Source organism: Hippoglossus stenolepis, chromosome 3 (assembly GCF_022539355.2).
Source record: "Hippoglossus stenolepis isolate QCI-W04-F060 chromosome 3, HSTE1.2, whole genome shotgun sequence".
NCBI classification, from domain to species: Eukaryota; Metazoa; Chordata; class Actinopteri; order Pleuronectiformes; family Pleuronectidae; genus Hippoglossus; species Hippoglossus stenolepis.
In genome coordinates, this window is record NC_061485.1 from 22,305,184 (window position 1) to 22,327,638 (window position 22,455).

A 22,455-nucleotide genomic window follows, 5' to 3' on the forward strand; every position below is an offset into this window, starting at 1 on the left:
TTCATTTTAAATTATTTGAATACACAGAAATCCTGCATTAACATCCTTGAATGGGTTATAATTAGGTTTATCATTAAGTCAATGTTGCGACTCCCATATCTCAAATATGAATTAACATCTCTACAGTCAAAAGTAACACTAGGGTTAGATTGATGAATGTAGTCAAACCCCCATAGGACGTCGCTGTGCCACGTGACCAGATGTGGAGTAAAGTAGGAGGCTGAAACTTCGTGGGCAAGCCGCCGAGCTGTGGAGACGCTGAATGAAAGGTAATGTCCGCTCACACTTTAGAAAACACACGAGCTAATCCGTCTTTAACAATAATAATTCACACTGAGAGTTTCACACCGAGGTCAATGTGTTTGGTTCATTCCAGTCGTCCACGTGTATCTCCTTTACGTCTTCGTCTTTTCAAACTAAAGCGCCTGAAGTTTAAGAATTCACACGCTAATTTTTCACACGAGGATAATAAGTGAGCGCACTGTCTTTTGTCGTAAATATTTGTTGTGGTTTTTTTCGTAAATAGCGTTTAATATACGGAACTAACTACATGTGGTGTGTGCGCGTGGGCGTGTGCGCGTGCGTGTTGTGTAAAAATAACGCTGTGGTCTTCATTAGCCACACACACTGTCACATGCTGCCTCTGCACTAGATGTTAGTAAAAAATAAGATCATCACTTAAAGGTCACATGTGACCACCACACTCAGAGTCAGTATAACTGAGAGCTTGATGTGATGAGTAAAGAAAACTTGTGTGACTCACCAAACTTGTCATAGTTTCTATCAAATGCTTATGTTATGGTTAGTTACAGTTCCGCTCTTGTTTTTGCAATCATGATATATGAAATCAAATCTTTCCCAAAATCAAAACAATGAAAAAAAAGTTTTTGTTTGCACATGTAGCAAAACTATGTGCCATTTTACTTGGGTTTGATATGTTTAGTTTGTTTTCAGTCTTTTATTTTGAAATTCATTCCGTGCTATGATTTTTAGAGATGGTACACTGTCGACTCTATGGCAGAGGTTCTCCATTTTTTTCTCTCTAGAAGATACAAAATAATCTGTGGACACCCTCATGTTTGTTCCTTGGAATAATTTGTGAAAGCCCAATATGCTTCACACTTCTACTTTAGTTAAATGCAAGAACAACACAAGACAAATTTGGAAAGATATTAGACATGGAAAAATATCAACACAGAATACACATATCATAAGTTGCTTTCAGACAAAGCTTAGGCTCTTTTTGTTCCAGGTATAACATATATTTTGATAATAAAGTGTCACATATGTTTGTTTCCCCTGTCTGAACAGGAACATGCCACCCTCACCACCGGACTCGTTGGGCTACAAACCTCTGGATGGCGGTTGGGGCTGGATGGTTGTGTTCGGGGCTCACATTTCCATCGGGTTCGCCTACTCCACGCCAAAAGTCCTGTCCATTTTCTTCACAGCAATCCAAGAGGATTTAGGGGCCAGCTACAGTGAAATAGCATGGATTTCCTCCATCATGCTGGCAGTCATGTATGCAGGCGGTGAGTTGATTCAGTCAGTAAATGCTCTAATGGTCAGAAAAATTCCCATTGGTTTAATCATTTGGAAAAATAATCATGATTATCAGCAAGATTGTCCACAGATTAATGATCTTTGATAATGAACTTAATACTAACTTAATGGTTATGGATAATGTTCTAGTCCAGAAACATGTCTCACAAAAGCTAACTCAGTTCAACAAATTATTTAAATTAATTTATTGTTGGTTTTCTTTCTCCAAGCTGAATTAAATACAGTATCAAAGTTTATTCTTTATCTACTTGCTATCAATGACCAATCAGTAGCTGGTTGTCTGGTGCAGTCACAGCCATTGTCACTCACATCACAGCATTTGTAAAGCTCATATGTTCATTATTTAGTTTTCTCCCCAAATACCTTGGTTTTCAATTGTATTTCATGATCAAATAATTCCAAAACTTGTTATGAAAATAGTTTTTTTTACTACAAATGATTTGAATCGAGGTCCTACTGTGGTGATGGCAGCGCGAAAATAGCAAATTTCAGTTCTTGTATGTGTGTTCCCCTCTAATGGGCTTATCTATTGGTTAACCCCTTTGAGGCTAGCAACTGCACTCAGTGCTCCCCATAAAGCCCCAGTCTATTCACTGCTCAACGGCTTCTGAAACATATGCCCCCCTCCAAGGAAGTCCAAAACACAGAAATGAGACACAGAACTCTCCTTCTTGTCTTACCTTCCATTCTCATCTGGGGAGCATCACTTGCTCTCAGGGAGAACCGAAGAGGACATTATACATGTACATCCCCCTCCTCGGTTACTGGCTGGATGAACTGCTGTCTGATCAACGCAACCACACCTGGCAAGAGGCTCCCCTCGACCTTGAGTGCACCCCCGAACATCCTGTCTGAAATCAGGCCATTTCAGTATTTATAACCTGTGCAGGTGGAGGAACCTTACAACCCCCTGTGTGTTTAAGTAATCCACCACTGTGAAAGGATGCAACACCTTCTGAACCGCTAACAGCTCAAGCAGATTGATGTGATGGGTCAGCACCACCTACAAAGGACTGGTTGAGAAACCTGCAGCTGGACAGATATGTGTCTGTGAACATATGGTTCGCACCTTTTTTGCCTCACTCCCTCATGGCAACAGCTGGGTGAGATGTAAATCTTGTCATGGCTTGGATGTAGTTTGAGACATGTAAACCACAGTTTGAGGTTCCTCATGTGCAGGCTCATAATTTGCTGAGCTGTTGACATCATCCCCAGTAGCGACGTGATCCTTCCACTGTCCCAGCCTTTTTCAATCGGGGCGCCAGTGGCGTTCCAAAGTTCAAAGCAGAGCCCAGCTGTGTGATGTGCTGGATGATGCTGGGAACCCCAGCCTCCTGCTGCGAGGAGGCAGGGATCATCCAATCATCTATGTTGGTAAAAATCAAATGAGTTTTAGAGTGAAACGCACATACTTCATGTGCCTCGGCGCTGACCCACCAAGCTCACCTTCAAGCCATATCACCGATAATGGTATGCTGATCAAGAACTGTTTACATTGCCTTATAGCTTCTGTTTGAATTTGCACTTTAACAGACCACAACCTAACTATTGACTGCAGCCTTGCATATCTGTAAGAGCGAATAAGAAGTTAGTGGTTTTTATTTTTACTCATAAAGTCACATTATGGCCAAAATCTTTTAAAAAACTGTTTTAGCAAATGGAAAAATCCTTTTTACAATTTGGCATCTGTCCTCTCCCCATAGAATGTGTATGGTTGTGCTGTCGACTCATTTGGACAAGATAGAAAATGAAGAAATTGACTTCACATGACTGACTGAACCCACTAACATAGCTTGAGGCTGCGTAATAAGGGGGATGTTGGTCGCATGTACGACTCGCCTGACTTTAATTAAACTATCCACCCTGACACCGTTTGACTATGTCATTTGAGAGTTTAGTTTTTCCTGTTTCTAACTCATTCAAACAGAATATATTGTAATAACCTGACTGTTAGTAATGCGATGTGTGTAACAGAACTTGGAGGGAGTGTAATATAATATAAACCTTTATTTGTCCGACTAAGCAAATTTGCCATGCTACAGCCGCAAAGGGGATATAAGGTATAAGTACCTGGGTGTTCTCCTAAACAATAAACTGGACCGGACTTATCATGCCAGCACACTCTATAAGAAGGGCCAGAGCACACTGTATCTGCTCAGGAGACTGAGGTCTTTTGGAGGGCAGGGGGCGCTCCTGAAGACCTTTTATAACTCTGTGGTAGCATCGGCCAGTTATTTGGAGTTATTTGCTGGGGCAGCAGGATTTCAGCTGCTGACAGGAAGAGACTGGATGGACTGGATAGATTGATGAGGAGGGCCTGCTCGATCCTGGGATACCCCCTTGACCCAGTGTGGTGGGACAGAGGAGGATAATGGCGAAGCTGTCTTCTCTCATAGACAACCAGTCCCACCCGCTGCAGGACACCATCAAAGCACTGGGCAGCTCCTTCAGCAACAGACTGATTCACCCTTAGTGTCTGAAGGAGAGGTATCGCAGGCCGTTCCTCCCTGCAGCAGTAAGACTGTACAACCAGCTTTGTACAATCAGTTACTTTTCAGACTGATTGATTTATTGGTTGTTGTTTTTTTTATCAAGAGGTAAAGCTCTTTACCTGTTTTCAAAAAACTAAAGTTAAGATTTGAGAAAAGTAATACTTTGTGACTTCTCTCCGATAGATTTAATAATTTTGAGACCAGATAAATTGATTGATGAAACACAGGCTCCTCATCCATAGGAATGGAACTACTTTATTGATGCCAAAACATAGTCATTGAGCGTTTCAGATAATTGCCCCTTCCCAGTAGATTACTTAGTTATGGAACAGTGTCTTTCTTCTGTTTATCTTTCTTATTTCATCATTTACACTCATAAAATTAGCTTGGCTCTGTTAGAAATCTGAAAGCTATCTAACGTGTTTGACAGCAAACTCAAAACCTCTAGGTTGCTGCTTTACATCTCACCATTAATGGGGCATCTCAATCATTTTTGCAATATAATTTTCATCAATAGCAGTACAAAGGATCAATTTAGATATATGCTTTGTTTTGGTACAGTGAGGAGATTAAACACAGAATTGTATTCCTTAGATTTGTTAAATGTTTTGCTGTTTGTCAAGTGTTTGTCATTCTCTGCTCATAGAGAAGAGTTTAAAACCACAACCTTCACTCAGGAGAGAAAACCAGTCTTTAAACTAATATGAAATAATAATGTGAACATGATAGTTATCAATTACGACTGATATATTTTTATCTTGACACATTTTTGGCCCTACTGTCCAGACCTTGGCTAGCCTCAACTAATTCCACTGTTTCAACCATAAGGCAGTTTTGGTGGATTTGTGTCTTGAACATAAGGGCAGACCTTTTATCTTCCTTTAAATACAAGATACTATTGATGGGTCAGTGGTTAAAATGTTGCAATATGTCGCTCATTTATACAAAATAAAAGCTTGTTGTGTTGGACGGGTGAATGTCATGCATTTGTTGCAAAAAGATCTGCTCCTGGGCCTGTGTCAAATAAGATCCACATGGCTTACCACTGCTTCCACAAGGGGCAAAGCAATCAGAGAAATGTGGATCACTTATTTTTACAAGCCTGTAAACGTACTTTGGAGAACTCGTTAGATGACATGAAACGTGCCAAAATAAAAGTCGTGTGTCGTGTCACATGAATTCATCATTAGCCGCTTTCAAGGTTACAGAACAAGAGGGTGTGTGACTCACCTGCACTTAACTCGGAGAGGCCTAACTGGTGAAATATTCCCCTCCACTGTGGCTGAGGCACAGGGCTTTATCATATTGTCCTTGGCAAGGCTTCAGCAATGTCACCCAGTGGAGTAGAAAGACAGGGGTATATATCAGAGGAGGGTTCAGCACACTGGGGTCTGATGCCTCGTCCCCGTGGGAGAGGCATGACAGCCTTTTCAGAAAACCTCTGACTCAAGGAGTCCAAATGATAAAGTTATAATAGAAGTGGAAATGGTGAGAGTGTGGGAGATGCCCTATTGTGACACAGCTACAGTGAGGAAGATGATCTATGTTTGACCCCTGCAGGCGTCTGGTTAACTGTATAACAGCAGGATGGATATTTTTATTTCATGTACAGTAGCTACAGTGGTACAGCAGGTAAAGCTGCTGAGAGGTTCTTTACAGTTCAACATGAAACTAGAAAATCTAGTATTTCACATCCAAGCAATATCTGTTGATATTGGTCAAAAGGAAAATGTTCATTTTAAAAAACCCTCTTTATACTGTTTTTCTAAACTGTATTTTTTTTGGATTACAGTATTTTGCTGCCTTCTGTCTTATTTTCAACAGGAGGGCTGAATATAGAACATTAATATTAGGTAAAATGAGGACCATCAGAAATGGTTAAGTAGCATCAAGCATCCAAAACTGTGAAGTACAATTTTAACACAAATGCATTTGCAAGCAGCACTCAACAATATATTTATATTTACAGAGAATCAAATGACTGTGTAATGTGAAAGAAGTTGCTAGTGGTAGAACCGGCACAGAACTATAACCAGACTCTGCAGACCACCTCAGGTCGACAGTATTTTCTCACATTTTTAGCTTCTTGTTCTGGTTTCATGGCCAACAACGTAATGTTTTGGTCAGTCTCGCTGCTCCCACCTGGCTGCAGAGGTTTACTGTAAAGAAGCTATGTGACCCATTATTATTATAAACGCCATTGTTGTAGCACCTCTCAGGGTTTGATTTGATTTCTACAAAATAGACATCTTGCAGATCATACAGCCCTAACTCGACCACTTACACCAAGAAGCCACTGCAATATGACGTTTAATGCAAATGTGCATGTTCACTGAGAGAAGATGCAAATGTCAGAATTATTCTGCAGTTAAAAAAAACTAAACGATATTGGATCATTCAAAACTGGAAATCTTTCATCCATATGAGATATGTACAGTACAACAAGTAATGTAAATATAAACAAATATTTGATTAATGCCATTAGAATAACCTTTTTGTGCTCATACAGATATTTCAGCATTTAGCAGGTGATGAATCAGGTATTTCTATCAGAAACTTGTAGAGACTGGACACTAAAATGAATATATATTAATTTAGATTTGTGTGTGTGTGTGTGTGTGTGTGTGTGTGTGTGTGTGTGTGTGTGTGTGTGTGTGTGTGTGTGTGTGTGTGTGTGTGTGTGTGTGTGTGTGTGTGTGTGTGTGTGTGTGTGTGTGTGTGTGTGTGAGAGAGCTTGTTGTAGAGTTCTGCCCCTATGGTCAAAAACAGATAAGTTGTAAAGTAAATACTGTTACTGAAACATTATCTACGTCTGTCTACCTTAAGAAATTGACAGGTAATTATAATATATAAACTTGTAATTAAGAAGGAAATGTAAAGAATGATTACAGACATGTTGGCACATTTGAAGTAATACAAAACATACACAGATAAACATATTTAAGACAAAAGTGGTTTTATCACGTGCGGAGAAATTGATAATCAAGTCTGGTAAACATCCTGGTGAAGACAGTAGGTGTTTGTCTAATATTGAATCATCTTACTGTTGACCGGGCTGTTTTCAGTTATCACCATCCACACACACCTACCACTGCCGTGAAAAGCAGCAGCATGTGAAGCCTTCAATAATCACGGCAGCCTTTGTATTAGTTTGAACCTCTACCAATTTTTCTATGTTTGACTTAAATTATTATGTATTCAAAGGATTGGTCTTGGTACCGAGGAGAATAATGACTTTTTCATTATGGCACGCTGCTGAAAGGCTGGTGCTGGAGCTTCACTCTTTCAGGCAAGGTTATGAGATGGAGGGAAGACTGACAGAATATAAAAGGCTGTTTAATTGCTGATTGATCACAGAGTGTAGTATTCGACATTATCAGGGGGAGTATAATGAATTGCCAAGTTGCTTTGCAGTAAATGCGAAAGTACAGAGGTGTTCCATCACTCAGTCGATTGAGGACTTGTTCTCTGAGTCCTTGAACACTAACAGAGTGGAAGCTAAATGTTAAAACTGTTGTATTGAGATGTAACCTTTTTAAATGTTGATCCTTTCTCCTCTTCTGTGCAGGACCTGCGAGCAGTATGTTGGTCAATCGCTTTGGAAGCCGACCAATGGTGATGCTGGGTGGACTGATGTGTGGGGTCTCTATGGTAACGGCTTCCTTTGGGAACTCCCTCGTTTACATCTACTTTTTCATCGGCGTCATTGGAGGTACACTTCTTGGATATTGTTTAATGAAATATTGGTCTTTTTTTCCAGTTTCATGTGACACTGCTTCACCAGTTTTATAGACTCTACTACTTCGATGTTGACCTTGAGAATCCATAGAAAATTAGGCCTTGATCAGACCTGGTATCAACATCCGTCCTGAGGGATCTGATCACAAGTGGACAAGTACATGTGTTCACGCCTGGCATTACCATGCGCCATGAATGTGTCTCCTGTGACCACTTGTGATCACTTCCCTGCTCTATAGGCAAATAATCACTTACCTTATTTCTGTTCATAAAGACTAAATGATGTTGTTTTTACCCAGTCTGCGTTTACAGATGTGTCAGAGAGAGAGAGAGAGAGAGAGAGAGCGAGGAGTCAGGAGGGGCTGAATTAAAGATTTTACCAATTTGAGAAAAAGTATCAATCACTATGTATTGATCAAAGTTGATATTGTGGCCGCAAACAAATTAACGTATGGACACTGAGAGGCATGAAAATATGTTTGATTAATTGTGAAACTGTAGTGGGCCAGAGGACACCAGCGAAAATAATGTGGCTGCATGCATCACAGACAACTTCTGAATGTGGTTTGAGATATCGGATCTCAGGACTCATTCAGGATGCATATGGGTGTGTTCAGACCTGAACTTATTTCTTACCACTTGCGATTGGATCACTCTGGACGATTGTTAATGAGGTGTGAACGGGATCTTGGTTGACCAAGAGATCTGAGCAATCCAGTAAACGAGCCAGCTAATTTCACAATATGGATGACCGTCTTACTCACTTTCTTTCTTACCATTCCCATCAGCCCTAGTGAAGCCCCCATGTGGTTGGGAGGTTGGCAGCCTGCCTCCTTTCAGATTCTGTCACGACAACAGGGTTACCACACCAGCCTCTCCTGACTGGGCTGCTGTGCAGTTTGTCAGGGGCCCCTGGCACCTGCCCCGGCTCCTGGGGTGCGGTTAGAGCACTGAGGGGAACAGAGCCAGGACAGTAATTAAGACAGAAGTGTCCCTGATCCCAGAGAGCATGGTCCTAACGTGGCCCTCTGTACTCTCCCATAGGCTACCATTATGGATGTCACATGGGGCTTCCCTGCCACCCAGTGAGGCTCATTACCCTGCCAAGGACTGCTGTGAAGGATTAATAGGCCCAGCAAGTGGCCAGACCACGTGTGGTGCCTGGGAGCATGTGTGAGCCCTGCTCTGCTCCCCGGTGCCCTGGCACACTGACACAAAGGCATCGGGAAGACTTACCTAGCAGACATGCTCACACGTGCACACATGCATGCACAGATGCTGACGGATTCAAAGAGATAACCAATTAGTTGAAAAACTTTACAGAATCAGTGAGTGGCTTGCAGTAAGCAATTATCCTCATGTCCTGTAGGAGAGGATGGATTCTGAAGTAGGCATGAACAATGAAGGTCAGGCTTATTGTCATTATACAAGGTTGCAGAAAGCAGTTGTGGATTCATACGAGGCGCAGAGGTCGGTGTATAGACATTCAATCTCTGAAAGGTTCATATTTTAAAGTATGTGGGTCAACAGAGGACGTTCAAGTGATAAATTGCTCAAGAAATAGGTTTAATAGAGAAAAAAAAGTTGTAATAGTGACAGGAGACATCAAAATGGTAAAAAAAAAAAAGCTGTTAGCCGTGCAATGCTAAAGAAATATTGTGCAGGGGATAGTGGATTCTTTAGTAAAGCACTTACACATGGGATATTTGAGAGGCAGTGGTTTATTAAGCTGTTTTATTGCCTTTTGTTACTAAAGAGGTTTGTGGTTCAAATCCCAGGTGGCAGTTCCTCTGATTTGGTCGCCTGTGTTTCCAACAAATGGAGATAGAATAAGGGACGAGCAGTTCCGAGATATCATCCCATCAATGCAGTGGTTTAAAAGCAAATTCAATAATCTTAAAATCCATCTGTACTTGTGTAATTCTCTACGGTAACCAGTGAGGCCAGTTCAGAGAAGAGAGGGCGATCTTTTCTGCATGTTGAAGCAGCGTCAGGTGAAACAAGGCTGGCTGACTTTATTTTTCCTGCATAGAGAGACCTGCAGTAGTCAAGGAGAGAGGAAATAAAAGCATGAATTATAGCATATACACCTATAACAACTTTGATTTGAATATCTTATTGTAAATCTGAGGGGTCGTGTCCTTGTTACTGCACCTTTGAATATGTATTAAAAAAGTATGCTTGAATAGACAGTGAAAAAGATGAACCCTCTGGAGTCTACGGTCACATCAGCGTGATGGAAGCATGTGATGTGTCTTTTTGTGTTTTTTAAGTCCAATGTGCTGATGTACTGTATTAAAGTCAAAAATGAATTGGGTGGTCATATAGGTAATGTTGTGGGAAAATATATCAATTACTAAGGCAAATTGTGTGTGTGTGTGTGTGTGTGTGTGTGTGTGTGTGTGTGTGTGTGTGTGTGTGTGTGTGTGTGTGTGTGTGTGTGTGTGTGTGTGTGTGTGTGTGTGTGTGTGTGGGCAAAATCTAAATCATTCAAAGATAACTTGAATGTCAAGTCACCAAGGCCTAACAGTCCTTATGAAACCACATTTAAATTCACTAGATCCATACTTTTGTTTGTATCTGCATCACATTGTATACACTCATACATATCAGTCCCCTAAATGAATTTTTTGTCATCAAGGTCCATGATTTACAAAACTATGGAAAACACCCAAACTCACAATGTTAAAGAAAGCGAAAAAACTCCATAAGAAATCCAGGATTCGCCCCCTGATTTGGATCCTCACCAAAATATAAAGGGTTGTTCTCTGACCCACACCACATCTTTCATGATGATCCATTCAGTAGTTTTTGCATAATCCTGCAAGCTAACAGAGAGAAAGACAAACGCATGTTTGCCTACCTTTCACAAATCTGATTTCATATCAAACAAACACAGTGCTTAGAGTAACTTGTTACGTAACACAGTTAAAATATTGATCCAGTCACTCAGAGAAGCCACATTATTTGTGATTACATAAATTAATAATAACCTTCTTAATAATAACTTTAGTTGTATAGCACCTTTCAAAACAGCCATTACAAATCAAAGATAGCAAATAATACAAATCTAAAATATAGGACAGTGGATAAATAATCCAACATCATTTAAAAGTGATGGCAAAAGAAAAGGATAAAAGAAACAAGTGATAGCAAAAAACTATCATGCAAAAGCCATTCGGTAAAAGTACCGTTGAAACGATGATTTAAAAACAGACTGAAGTGTCTAGTCTGATTTCCTCAAGTAAAAGATTACAGAGGGTCATTTATTAAATTATTTATAATAATGTTACACTTCAACTTTTATATTTATATATAATGACATTGTAAAATCAAGACAGCTGTTTCCTCTTCATGGAAGAAACTGTTTCTGAATTCCACATCTATGAAACTTCCTCTGCTAGTCCTCTGTTTGGACAGACTGAGAGTAGAACAACTTTTTTCCAAGAGCTTTCTCTTGGAACCAGAGGAATGAATCGACAGACAGAATACAGCAGCCCGACACCAACCTGTAGCTCTCCATCTTGAATTGATTTATTGGTAAAAACACTGGAGAGTGAACATGTTACCCAGACTGTCTAATTTCTCTCCATTTAACTGGAGAAGTCATTTCTGAATTAATTCAGTTTTCTGTGATGAGATTTTAGCTGGCACAACTGAAATGAGATGGAACCTTAATGAGCACCATGCCGAATCGCTCTTAATTTGATTTAGCAAGTGCCCTTTGGAGTTTGGGTTCAACAAGAGTTTCTTACTGAATATTTTTGGAAAGTTACTGTGTATTTATTTATTTTTCTTCACACAGGTTGTGGACTTTCCTTGAATCTGAATGCATCCCTCACCATCATCAGCAAATATTTCCTGGCCAGACGTCCTCTAGCCAACGGACTGGCCATGGCCGGGAGTCCGGTGTTTCTTTGTTTAGTGGCTCCTCTAAACCAATATTTACTGGATAGGTTTGGCTGGAGAGGAAGTCTGCTCATCCTCGGGGCTCTGATGCTCAATTGTTGCGTCGCCGGGGCCCTGATGAGACCAGTTCTTCTGCCCTGTAAGCCAAACTCTTCTGCATCACACAAGATGGTGGAAGGAGAGCCGAACAAGTGCAGCACTAAGGTAAAAGGAGGCTGCATGAAGGAGGCTAAGAACTTCTTGAATGTGTCTTTATTCAAGGATCGAGGTTTCGTCTTTTACCTCATAGGAAACATGATGTTCATCTTCGGAGCCTATGCGCCCATCATGTTCCTGCCAGCCTATGCCATCAGCCAGGGTGTAGACGAATACTCTGCGGCCTATCTGCTCTCTATAATGGGCTTTGTGGACATGTTTGTTCGTCCTGGCACCGGCCTGTTGGCCAACAGCAAGTGGATCAGGCCCAGAATCCAGTACTTCTTCAGTTTTGCCATGGTTTTCAATGGTACGTGCCACTTACTGTGCCCGCTGCTGAAGTCCCATGCCTTCCTGATAGGATACACAGTGTTTTTCGGCATTGGTTTTGGCATGGTCTTCGCCCTCATATTTGAATGCCTGATGGACCTGATGGGAAGTCAGTGCTTCCCCAGTGCTGTTGGAATGGTCACCATCATCGAGTGCTTCCCCATGCTACTGGGACCACCTACTGCAGGTAACTATACACACTCAACATAAACTATCCATTTCACAAAACACAGAATCAGTCTGACTGGCTTAAAAACACAAAAATGCTTTTCAATTACCATTTTACATGAACACCAACATGCTGATATAAAACAGATAAAGACAATAGTCTGAATAAGACACTAACAAGTAAACAGCATTTTCTGATGACCTTACGTTTTTTTCCGCACGGGAGCTCCAGCAGTCATGTCTCCTTGATAACAGCACTGCCTGTCACAGAGCTCAACAGATCATATATACAAAATGGACATTATTGATTTATAGATTAAATGATTCTCTGGATAGGTATTATAAATGGGGATTTGTGTTATTATTTTATTTCACAGCATAAATTCAGAATTACTGAACTTCTTTTGCTTAAAAGAACAAATAGGAGAAAAAGCTCTTATCGTCTGCTGATGTACAACTCCAGCACTCCTGTGTCTGAGACAGCTTTAGATGAAAGTGTTGGACGCATATCTTCACGGTCAGAATTACTGCATAATCAGGTTGATAGTTTACCCTCTTTGCTTCCGAGACATTTTCAAGACTGGTGCAGTTTTTGAAAATCCCACTGTAAAACATTCTTCTGTTGATTCAGTAAAAAGAGAGGCTTTGAATGTAATGATAGACACTGTCTTTGAGAAGGGAGCCATTAAAGAAAATATTTTTTCAGTAAGAATTTCTCATCAATAGAGCAAAAGCACTTTGAATTGAGGCAGGCAGAGAAGAAGTTCTTCAAGCATGTGAATTTATTGATGCTTAATGCTAATGCAGCTACTTTGTTGTGAAATGGTCTTTAAAACCATTCAAATGGACACATGTCTAACAAACTGTATAACAAGTACAGCACAGCTCCAGATCTGGAGTATCAGCGCATTTCTACAAAGTGACATCACTGATACATATGGATATAAGGTGGTAAAGTAAAACTTCATAAAGGTTATGAAACAACTGAGTATAAAAGTATTTACACTGATTGTTTTATTGTATTGACTGAATGAAAACTTGTAAGTGCTTTATAGACCTTGAGCAATTATGGCTTTGTCGATGACAGTGTGGTACAATAGCTTGGGAATCCTTTGCACTTTTATTTGTTAATAAAATGGATCAATCGATTTGGTTAAAGGTCCAGTGTGTAAGATTTAGGTGAAAGGGATCGATTTGCTATTGAATATAAAATAATCCTAGTAATGTTTTCACCCGTGTTTGAACAACTTAATTGTACAAATGGTTGTTTTCTTTACCCTAGAATGGGCCCTTTATATTTAAATACCTTATAGTTACAACAGGAGCAGGTCCTCTCTACAGAGACCACCGTCGTTTTCACAGTCATCCAAACTGGACAAACTAAACACCCTTTGAGTTTTCTATAACAACTGAAGCTACCACAGGTTCTCTTTCATGTTTGGAAGGGGAGGGTGAGGTGAGGGGTATTCAACTGCAACATGCAGCTTTACCACTAGATGTCACAAAATTCTACACACTGAACCTTTAATCAGTGAATCTTTTGCAAAATAATAAGCATCTTTTGATTAATAATTGTCAGCCTCCAAAATAGGCTAGATTTGTTTTAAATGACGATCCATTAATTACTTTCGAAGAAATCAATGAAAACGTTAAAATGCAGTCTTTATCTCGTAATGTTAAAGACGGTGCGAAAAAAAGTCCTGGATCCACCCCCTGATCCACACCAAATTTTAATGGGTTGTTCCCTGACCCATACCACATCCTTCCAACGAGTTTAGTTCTAGTTTCTGCGAAAAGCTGAAAATCAAACACAGACGAAAACATAACCTCCTTGGCAGAGGTAATTATAGCCTGCACAGACCAGGAGGTGAAGATTTTGCTGGATTCACACCAATGATGAAACAAAGACGATGCTCATAAAGTTCAATTCAAACATGTTGCAAAGTTTACCAGTTTGTTGTCTGGTGATTCACCATTTGCTGAAACCATTAACTCTTAACCCTTTTCTCAAATAGGTGAAAATATAATTACAAAAATATAAACATTAAGCATTACAGTAACCACATGTCTTTTAATATTCTTTGTCTCTATAATCCCACACACTGCCCTAACAGAGGTCCACATTAAAACATCCATCTGCACGTGTAATGAGTGTTAGTGTTATGCAGTTTAAATCTGTTTAATGGCACACAGAAGCTTCCTCACCAGTAACTGATGTGCTGTCAGTGCAACAATCAGTATGCCAACTCTTGAGTTTGTTCAGTGTCCCTGACAAATACACAGAGGACGTCGAGTACCTGCTCATCAGCTGTGCATATCGTCCCAGTGACAAACTTCTCTTTTGCCTCCAACCCAGGTTTTAATGAGGTGAAAATTTATAGGCCCCCAGTTTGTCTGGTGCGACTGTGTTCCGAGGCGCTCATTTAATAGGGTAAATAAGTGCCTCCCTGCACGTCTAACGTTCTCCTCCAGAGGGCACAATCGTTATTTCTCCCCCAACTCCGCTGCTTGTTACTGCTCCCTCAAAACCTGCGGGTCAATCCAATTAGGAGAAAGCGAGGTAAGTGGGTGTAATTAGCCTTTTGCTTTGGGTGTTTAATGACGCTCAGTTCAAACTCTCGTCGTCAAAGTCCTGTACCTGGGCCATAATTAAGCTGTGAATGCATTGAAAAGAGGTGACTACACCAAATGGACTTAATTACTGCTCAGCCAATCAGGGATAGTCTTAATGAGGCCAGCGTACATGCATCAGATGAGTGCTATCAATCAGACGATGCAGCTGTCATTGAGATTCTTGGAACTGATCCAATTGCAGAGTGACTCCTGCCAGTGTTCAACTGTAAGTGCACACACGCACACAAACATCAACATCATCACGATCTGTCGTAAAGATGATAATTAGTGTACTTAAGATGAACGAGGAAGGAAACTGCCCTATAAAATTAATCGATTGTATGGTACGCAATAAAGGTGCCTCTTACAATGTTAAGTAAAACTCTCAGCAGTCAGAACAAAAGCTGAAGTTTGCTGATGAGGTGAAAATAAATTGCAGTGATGTAACAAAATACATTTACTTAGTTACACCTAAGTACATTTTTCAGGTATCTGTACTTTACTCAAGTAGATTTATTTTCTGGTACTTTTCACTTTTACTCTTCTACATATACCAGCAAATATCTGTACTTGCTACTACATTTTCTACAAGACACAGAGTTACAAGTTTTTCGATTTTTAGAGGTCATCAATGATGAAAGGAGAATTGATTCAATCAAAGGGGGCCGAAAACATAAGACTCCGCCTCCTTTAACGAGAGCAAAGCGCAGCAGCAGCATCATCACAACATCAACACACCCACGAGCCCTAATGATGTAGTAGATCACAGATAATTGCATTAGGGAGCAGGCTACGCTTGGCAAGTTACTTTTACTTTTATTACTTTAAATACACTAAAAGCAAGTACTTTTTCTCAAGTGGAAAACTTAATGTGGTACTTGCACATATACTTGAGAACATCTTTGTCTATTTATGTGTACTTTAACTTAAGTAAAATGTTAAGCACTTCCTCCACACTGAAAAACTGAACACTTTTTTTTTTTATTATCAAATGATGCAGAGGAATAAACCCCAGTCTCTGATTAGCAGGAGCGAGTGTCTCACTATAGGAACGCCTCCTGACCTCATCAGAAGCTCAATAACATTTCCGCTTCCCAAATTGGCTGGCTGACTGCCTCTGTCAGGAAGAGACTTCATCTTTATATAATATATGATAAAAGGAATTTTCTCTTATCGATTTCTGTCAGTTCCATTCCAGAAAGGTCATTTATGAGATCACTCTAGATCTAAAGGAACAAAGAAAGCAGAGGAGTGTGACACTTCGAGCCATTTGATGTTTAAAACCACAATTTATGGCAAAAATGCAAATATTCATGCTCACTAAAGGTGTGCAGCTTCACATTTTCCTCCAGCTTTTCATCATGAAAACCTATGGGAAGCAGAAACTCTGGCTGCCATCCAGACAACCGTCTACTCATTAAAGTCCAGCTGGCTACTTCATCACACACATTTTTGGTTCTAATAAAACAGTTTTGATTAACAATTCGCTATGCATGTACATTTTACATCAACTAGCTTCCATAAAGATGTGAGCCTGATGACGATTTCTAAATGATTAGGGAAGGGGATTCATTGCTTTCTAACTTATCTCCTTTAGCATAGGCAACATCGCACAGGAAACACATCCTCACAAATATACAAAACAAAACAGCTAATTTATTCTCATGACATGATACAGAACTGAATCCTCACATGATTGTTTGAGCTCCTGATTTCTTCTGTCACATCTGTCCAGTCAGGAATCATAGTCAGCAACAAGCTTATTGTAGAAAGATTGTAGAAAGCACTGAAAAAATAATTTTCTCCACTTATATAATGTTTTCTCCGCGTATAATCCTATCATTATTATATTATTTCAACATTTTAGTCCCGTTTGTTTTATTTTCATTTTCAATTAAATCTATTTGGTTATTTCCTGTGAGTTGGTAATGATAAAATATTCCCTCTGTATAAACTGAATCTTTTCTGTTTTAAAAATGAAACTTTATTATAACTGTCAGCACACAGCCTACAGCACAGAGTACCGTACATTTATTGCGTATCTGCTGTTATAAATACAGTTGTTTAAAAAAACAAAACAATCGCAGAGTGTAAGTGGAATCAGATTTTCTCCGCACAGTGGTTCTCCTTTCCTTACTCCATATGGCTTCTCCTTCACATCTTTCCTTGGTGGTTAGGAAAGGAGATTATTTGGACTTTCCAAACACACCCATTGGTCCATATCAGTACAAGAAATTTAAAGTTATGACAAAAAGATGATTCTAAGTCAGCCCATAGACTGTACATAAAGTTGGACGACATGATAGCTCTCCAAAAGTGAAGCCAAAGCATCTCGACTACCCCCAGTGGCTGGCTGCAGTATAGATCATAAACCCTGCCTCCTCCATGTTAGTGGGTGGGACATGGACCAAACAAAAAAGTCAAAATTGACATCTAATAATTTTTTCTCAAAGATGGTTTCTGTATTTTTTGGAACATCTTATCACATGTTCAAGTGTTAATTTTTCCACCTAGTTTGACTGTAGCTGTGTAACTGTGCAAACTGTGGTTCATTTATCTTGGCTTCACTTGTAGATAGTGAGAAGAAGTGGAGATATGCTGTCCATATTTATATACAGTCTATTTGTCAGCTTATTATATAGGCTGAGGGTCCCATCCCCTCCTCACACTAGCGCCAGTCAATTAGGGCCCATTCTGATGAGGTCACACAGGAGGTGTTTCTATAGTGAGACATGAAACAAATGCAAGGAAGGACAACTCTTTTCCTGTTACTTACTTTTTTGAAATTTTGTCTGATAGTATGGGTCCTGACTATTGACCATGAAACACATATTCTTGATCGAAATGATTCCGATATTAAAAAACCCTTCCACTCATTTAATTATGTTCTGAAATGATATAAATGGGGATTTTAATTGACCTGAACACACAGACCATCATAGATTCAGAGAGATGGCAACACTCGGCCATCGATCCATATCTGGAGGTGAGTGGGTGTTGGGGGGTCGGGGAGGATGCAGTTAAGTCTCTGAAAACCTGGAAGCTTACGTCTGATCTACACCACATTTGTCACTTGTCTGCAGATCTGGTCTCGGTATTTATGGCTCTCAGAATGGGCCTCTCCTCTGATTCGTTTTGGTAGCAGCCGTCCAAATAGCCTTCCCAGAGATGCAGTGAGATCCAGGAAGGGTGTAATGGCCCTCTGTCGTTTCTGACACGGCTCTTGTCAGTCTGGCTCCACTTCACGCTCTCTCTCTTTCACACATAAGCCAAATCTGAGTTTGGTCCTGCTCGTCCTCTCCAAACGTGTCAAGTTGGTCAAATGAAGATACTATTCAGTGACATATTGTGTTTTGCTTGTCATGATGGACCAGTAGTTTGAAATATCATAATTTCTCCGCACAGGTTTATTGTTGGACATCTCCAGCGACTACAAGTACCTTTTCTTCATGTGCGGCTCGGTGATCACGGCCGGCGGACTCTTTCTCTTCGTGACAAACATCTACAACTACCACATGCTAGATAAAGAGAAGACGGAAAAGGACAGGGAGCAGAAGGAAAAACCCTCAGAGAACCAGGAGCAGGTGAGCCTCTCAGTGGTACAGATATAACGTACGCCTGAGGCAGTGACGGAAGGAACTGAGCCCGTGGCTGAAGAGGTGAATCCACCGAAACACAACTACTGTTCCCTGTAGTCTGTTTACATTTTTGTGTTACTCTGCACTATGTCACATATTTGTTACTCTGATTGGATGTAGGTCTGATCCGCCACCAGTGATAACACCCCCTGAAAATCGAGGCGAACTGGTCTGGCAATGCCCAGCTAGTGTAGTCATTGACATTGACGTAACATTTCTTGCTGGTCTGGTTTCTCTAGGCGTGTCATTGGCCTCTGGCATCCTTACAAAAACGACCTTCCATTGCATTCCAAACACAGACCTTTTAGGCAACTCTTCACACTTCATCATTTGTTTTTACTTCAAATTGAATTCACTCACCAGTATTAAATAAATAAGGTGCAAGTTCTGCAGGAAGCTCCCATCACTTTCAGTGGAGTCTAAATGTAGATACTTTTAACATGAATCATGGAAACTTTTTAGGAAGTCTACCTTAAACTGAAAGAATGAATTATAGACATTTTTGAAGGATTCTGTTTCTTAAAATGATTTTAGTCATGCAACCTTTTATGTTCTTTTCTTTTTTTTTTTTAAAGAGAATCATCCTTTCATACCTCATTCAGCTGTATGAAAAAGCAGATGTGATATTTGATAGTTATGTACAGCTAACAACAGTTTGGGTGATTGTGGCACTTTTAGCAGCAAATACGACCAAATTACAATAGTTATTTAGCAAACAATTAACAACAAAAGGCAAGATGATGTCACTGGTTAATACTAATGACCAAATATAAAGATGGAGGGCAGGTCTCCATTTCCTCCCACTGTTCAAAACTGAAGCCAAGCTAACACGGATAATAATTAATGATTAATGATGCAAACATCACAGTGGCAAGAAATACCTAAACTGACAGAAACCATGTCCGAGAGAAATTTTACATGTTTTTGTATTTCATGACGTCCATCTTTGTATACAGCCATTGGTTTATATAAAAAAAATTGCTTCTAGTATTGCTGATCTAACATTAACCACACCATTTACATTTAGAATCTACCTCCATGTCCACATGCTGGTGAGAGATGATGAGAACAGCTGACTGTAGACATTTTTTCTTGGGGAGGGCTTGACAGTGAGAAGGTGCTTTATGTAAAAAGTACTGTCTCGGCTCAGTTTACCATCCACCTACTGTTGTCCATTTGTTTGTTTGCACCCTAGAGGTCATTTTAAGGAATAGCCGTGTGTGTGATGACACACTGCCTCTTTCTTACCACTGCTCTTTATTGCTACCACTGGATTGCGTATGTGCTGTATTCCCTTGGCTTCACTGTATTACATTGAATGACTGTGGCTAATAAAGGCAGCTAGCCTCAATATGTGAGGGTAAATCTGAGTGAATGAAATGCAGGAATTGTTAATTTTGTTCTGTCACATGGTCATGAGCGCACGTCTGCTTTTGTTTTCTGTTGTTCCTCACCGTTTATATCAGAATAATCTAATCCCTCTATAAAAAATATTAAAATGCCCATATTATGTTCATCATGCTTTTCCTTTTAGTTGGTCAAACAGCTTTTATCTGAATATAAAAGTTCTGCTCCCACAGTAAATGCCGCACACGAACATCCTGAAATGCCTGGTTTGCATTTCTGACTTTTTTTTTTCTCCATAAAGCATCTGCGTCATCATAAGATTTCCACCTCCATGCAGTTTTTACTCTGATGTAGATGTTACAAAGTTCTAATGTTACATATGAAATATAAGGGCTACAAAATACAAACTGTTAAATGTCCCCCTCAAGTTTCGTTTGGTCTATCAGCTGGTTCACGAGAACCAACACTGTTTCCAACATTGCTACCATGGCTACAGTATTGAGCTTTTTGGGAGGCAGGCCCAGAACTAAAATCTGTCTTAGACTTTGAAGTGTGTACTTTATAAAATCAGCAATACATTTTGTTCATGAAATACTTTACCTGCCATTAAAGTTTTTTCCTTCTTTATTTACTGTCAATTTATTTTACATTCAGTACTGAAGTGTGTAATAAACATAAAGTAACTGGAGGCAAACAATACTTTTTTAAATTTGTGTATTTATTTTCACATTATAAACTATGTTGTCTATTAAAGCGTATATATTTGAATGTGATCACAGTGTAGTGAATTGTGGTTAAGAGGATTTAATAGAAGCTTTAGTTTACTAAATATCAAAAGTGTGATTGTTGTAGCTTAATTAAAACTTTTGACATATCTTACACATTTGGATAACAATGAACCATTGATACTATGATGTCAACCTTTAAAAAATACACATGTATCTTTTTTATAGATGCATATATATATATATATATTTTTGTCATATTTCAGAAATTTGTCTTGCATATGGACCTATTTTAGAGAAAAGTCTGTTCTCATTTCCTTCATCACCTTCTGCATTGTCCAGGACGCATGAAAGCAAACATTTCATCAACCATTCAGGCAGCGACGCAAGTTAAACTCAGACCTGAGAAAATCCCTCAAATCAGAATCTACCACACGACCTCCCAGTGTTGGTGGCTTTTTCCAATTTTCCACGACAATTAGAAGACTGGGGAACAAGTTTGGAAATGTCAGCAGCTTAAGGGCGTGAGCACCTAATGAAGCAAGGCCCAAATGTTCCGGGCTAGTGCCCTGAGCTGCATGGAGCCTGACACACATCAGCAAATCAGTGGGCCAATAAATTAGAAATGCACGGGCAAACACACACACACACTTTTTTTTGCCATCTACTGTCCCTTAGCTTTGTATTATGCAAGGTCTTTGGACATGACAAGGTGGAAAGTTACCCCTGAGACGAGGTGATGGGTGCTGCTGCGGCTGGGAATCTGTTTATCATTATTATATTTCTCGCTCACCCCCTGCTTCCCTCTGGCCTGCTGACCCTCCTCTGCAGGCTGCCCTCCCCATATTGTATGTTCCTGCGGACCCTCATGACCGTTGTCCTCCATGCTCAATGCTAAAGAAGACATCTGGGTCTCCAGAGGGTCTCGGAGGTGGTCGGGTGACTTGGCAGTGCTGGTTGAAGAATAGTGTAGCACAAACAAAAAATAGAATTATGAATAACATGCCTTTGGGTAGTTACAGTAATGTTGGTTATGTCATGTCTCATGTATGTTTTTCTGTTTAAAGGTTAACATGAGCCTCCTCAGTAGAGAAATTCTCCCCGTGGCGTCCACAGCTCTTGCTCAAGACACCTCATTCACTCAGATAGTCGCTCAGTTCAGAGGTTGTTTGCTGACTCTGCTGCAAAATGTAATTTAATTGCAAAGCAGCTTGATGCACACTGACAAAAAGTGGAGCTGATAAACAAGAAGAGCTCTGATAGAGTGTGTGTGTGTGTGTGTTTTACTCATCCCTTAATGAGGACTACAATTAGAATGTATCACCATGTACCAGCTGTAATTGACAGCTCTCAGTTAACTGTCAGCTGGTGTTAAACAAGTACCCAACCATCAGGAGCCTGGTTGTAATTGGGTATCAATCTTCATGAAAACATCCCAGCTTGTGCCCTATGAACATATTCTTTTTTTGTGTTCAGCAGCATCTACCTTAACAGAGTGAGTGCGGACAGGAGAGCGCTGTGTGGATGTTGATTATCAGCCCTTCTCCTGACCTTTGGATTTGTGTGAGTCAGATCTCGGCTTGTTTACAGTAGGGGGCTGACCTGATGAATCTGGAGTGGTCTTACACAAGCGAAGAGTCTGAGACAAGCGGGGAGGAAGGAATGTGCTCCCAGAGGGCTCAAAGAGCACTGGCATCTATCAGCAGAAGAAATTGAATGGGATGTTTCAGAGCAGCA

The 22,455-nt window shown here is 40.1% G+C and overlaps 1 protein-coding gene across 2 annotated transcripts; it reads left to right on the top strand.

The window, feature by feature from the left end:
- Window positions 1-174: 174 nt before the first annotated feature.
- Window positions 175-20,616, top strand: LOC118105258 (monocarboxylate transporter 2). Of its 2 annotated transcripts, XM_035152801.2 has the most exons (6): window positions 175-269; window positions 1,312-1,532; window positions 7,624-7,767; window positions 11,599-12,414; window positions 18,414-18,667; window positions 18,767-20,616. In XM_035152801.2, exons 2-5 carry the CDS (start codon window positions 1,316-1,318, stop codon window positions 18,617-18,619), a joined length of 1,383 nt encoding a protein of 460 aa, XP_035008692.1. In that variant the 5' UTR covers window positions 175-269; window positions 1,312-1,315; the 3' UTR covers window positions 18,620-18,667; window positions 18,767-20,616. The 2 variants fall into 2 exon arrangements, with proteins under 2 accessions (XP_035008692.1, XP_035008691.1); XM_035152800.2 differs by having other exon boundaries at window positions 18,414-20,616.
- Window positions 20,617-22,455: the final 1,839 nt, after the last annotated feature.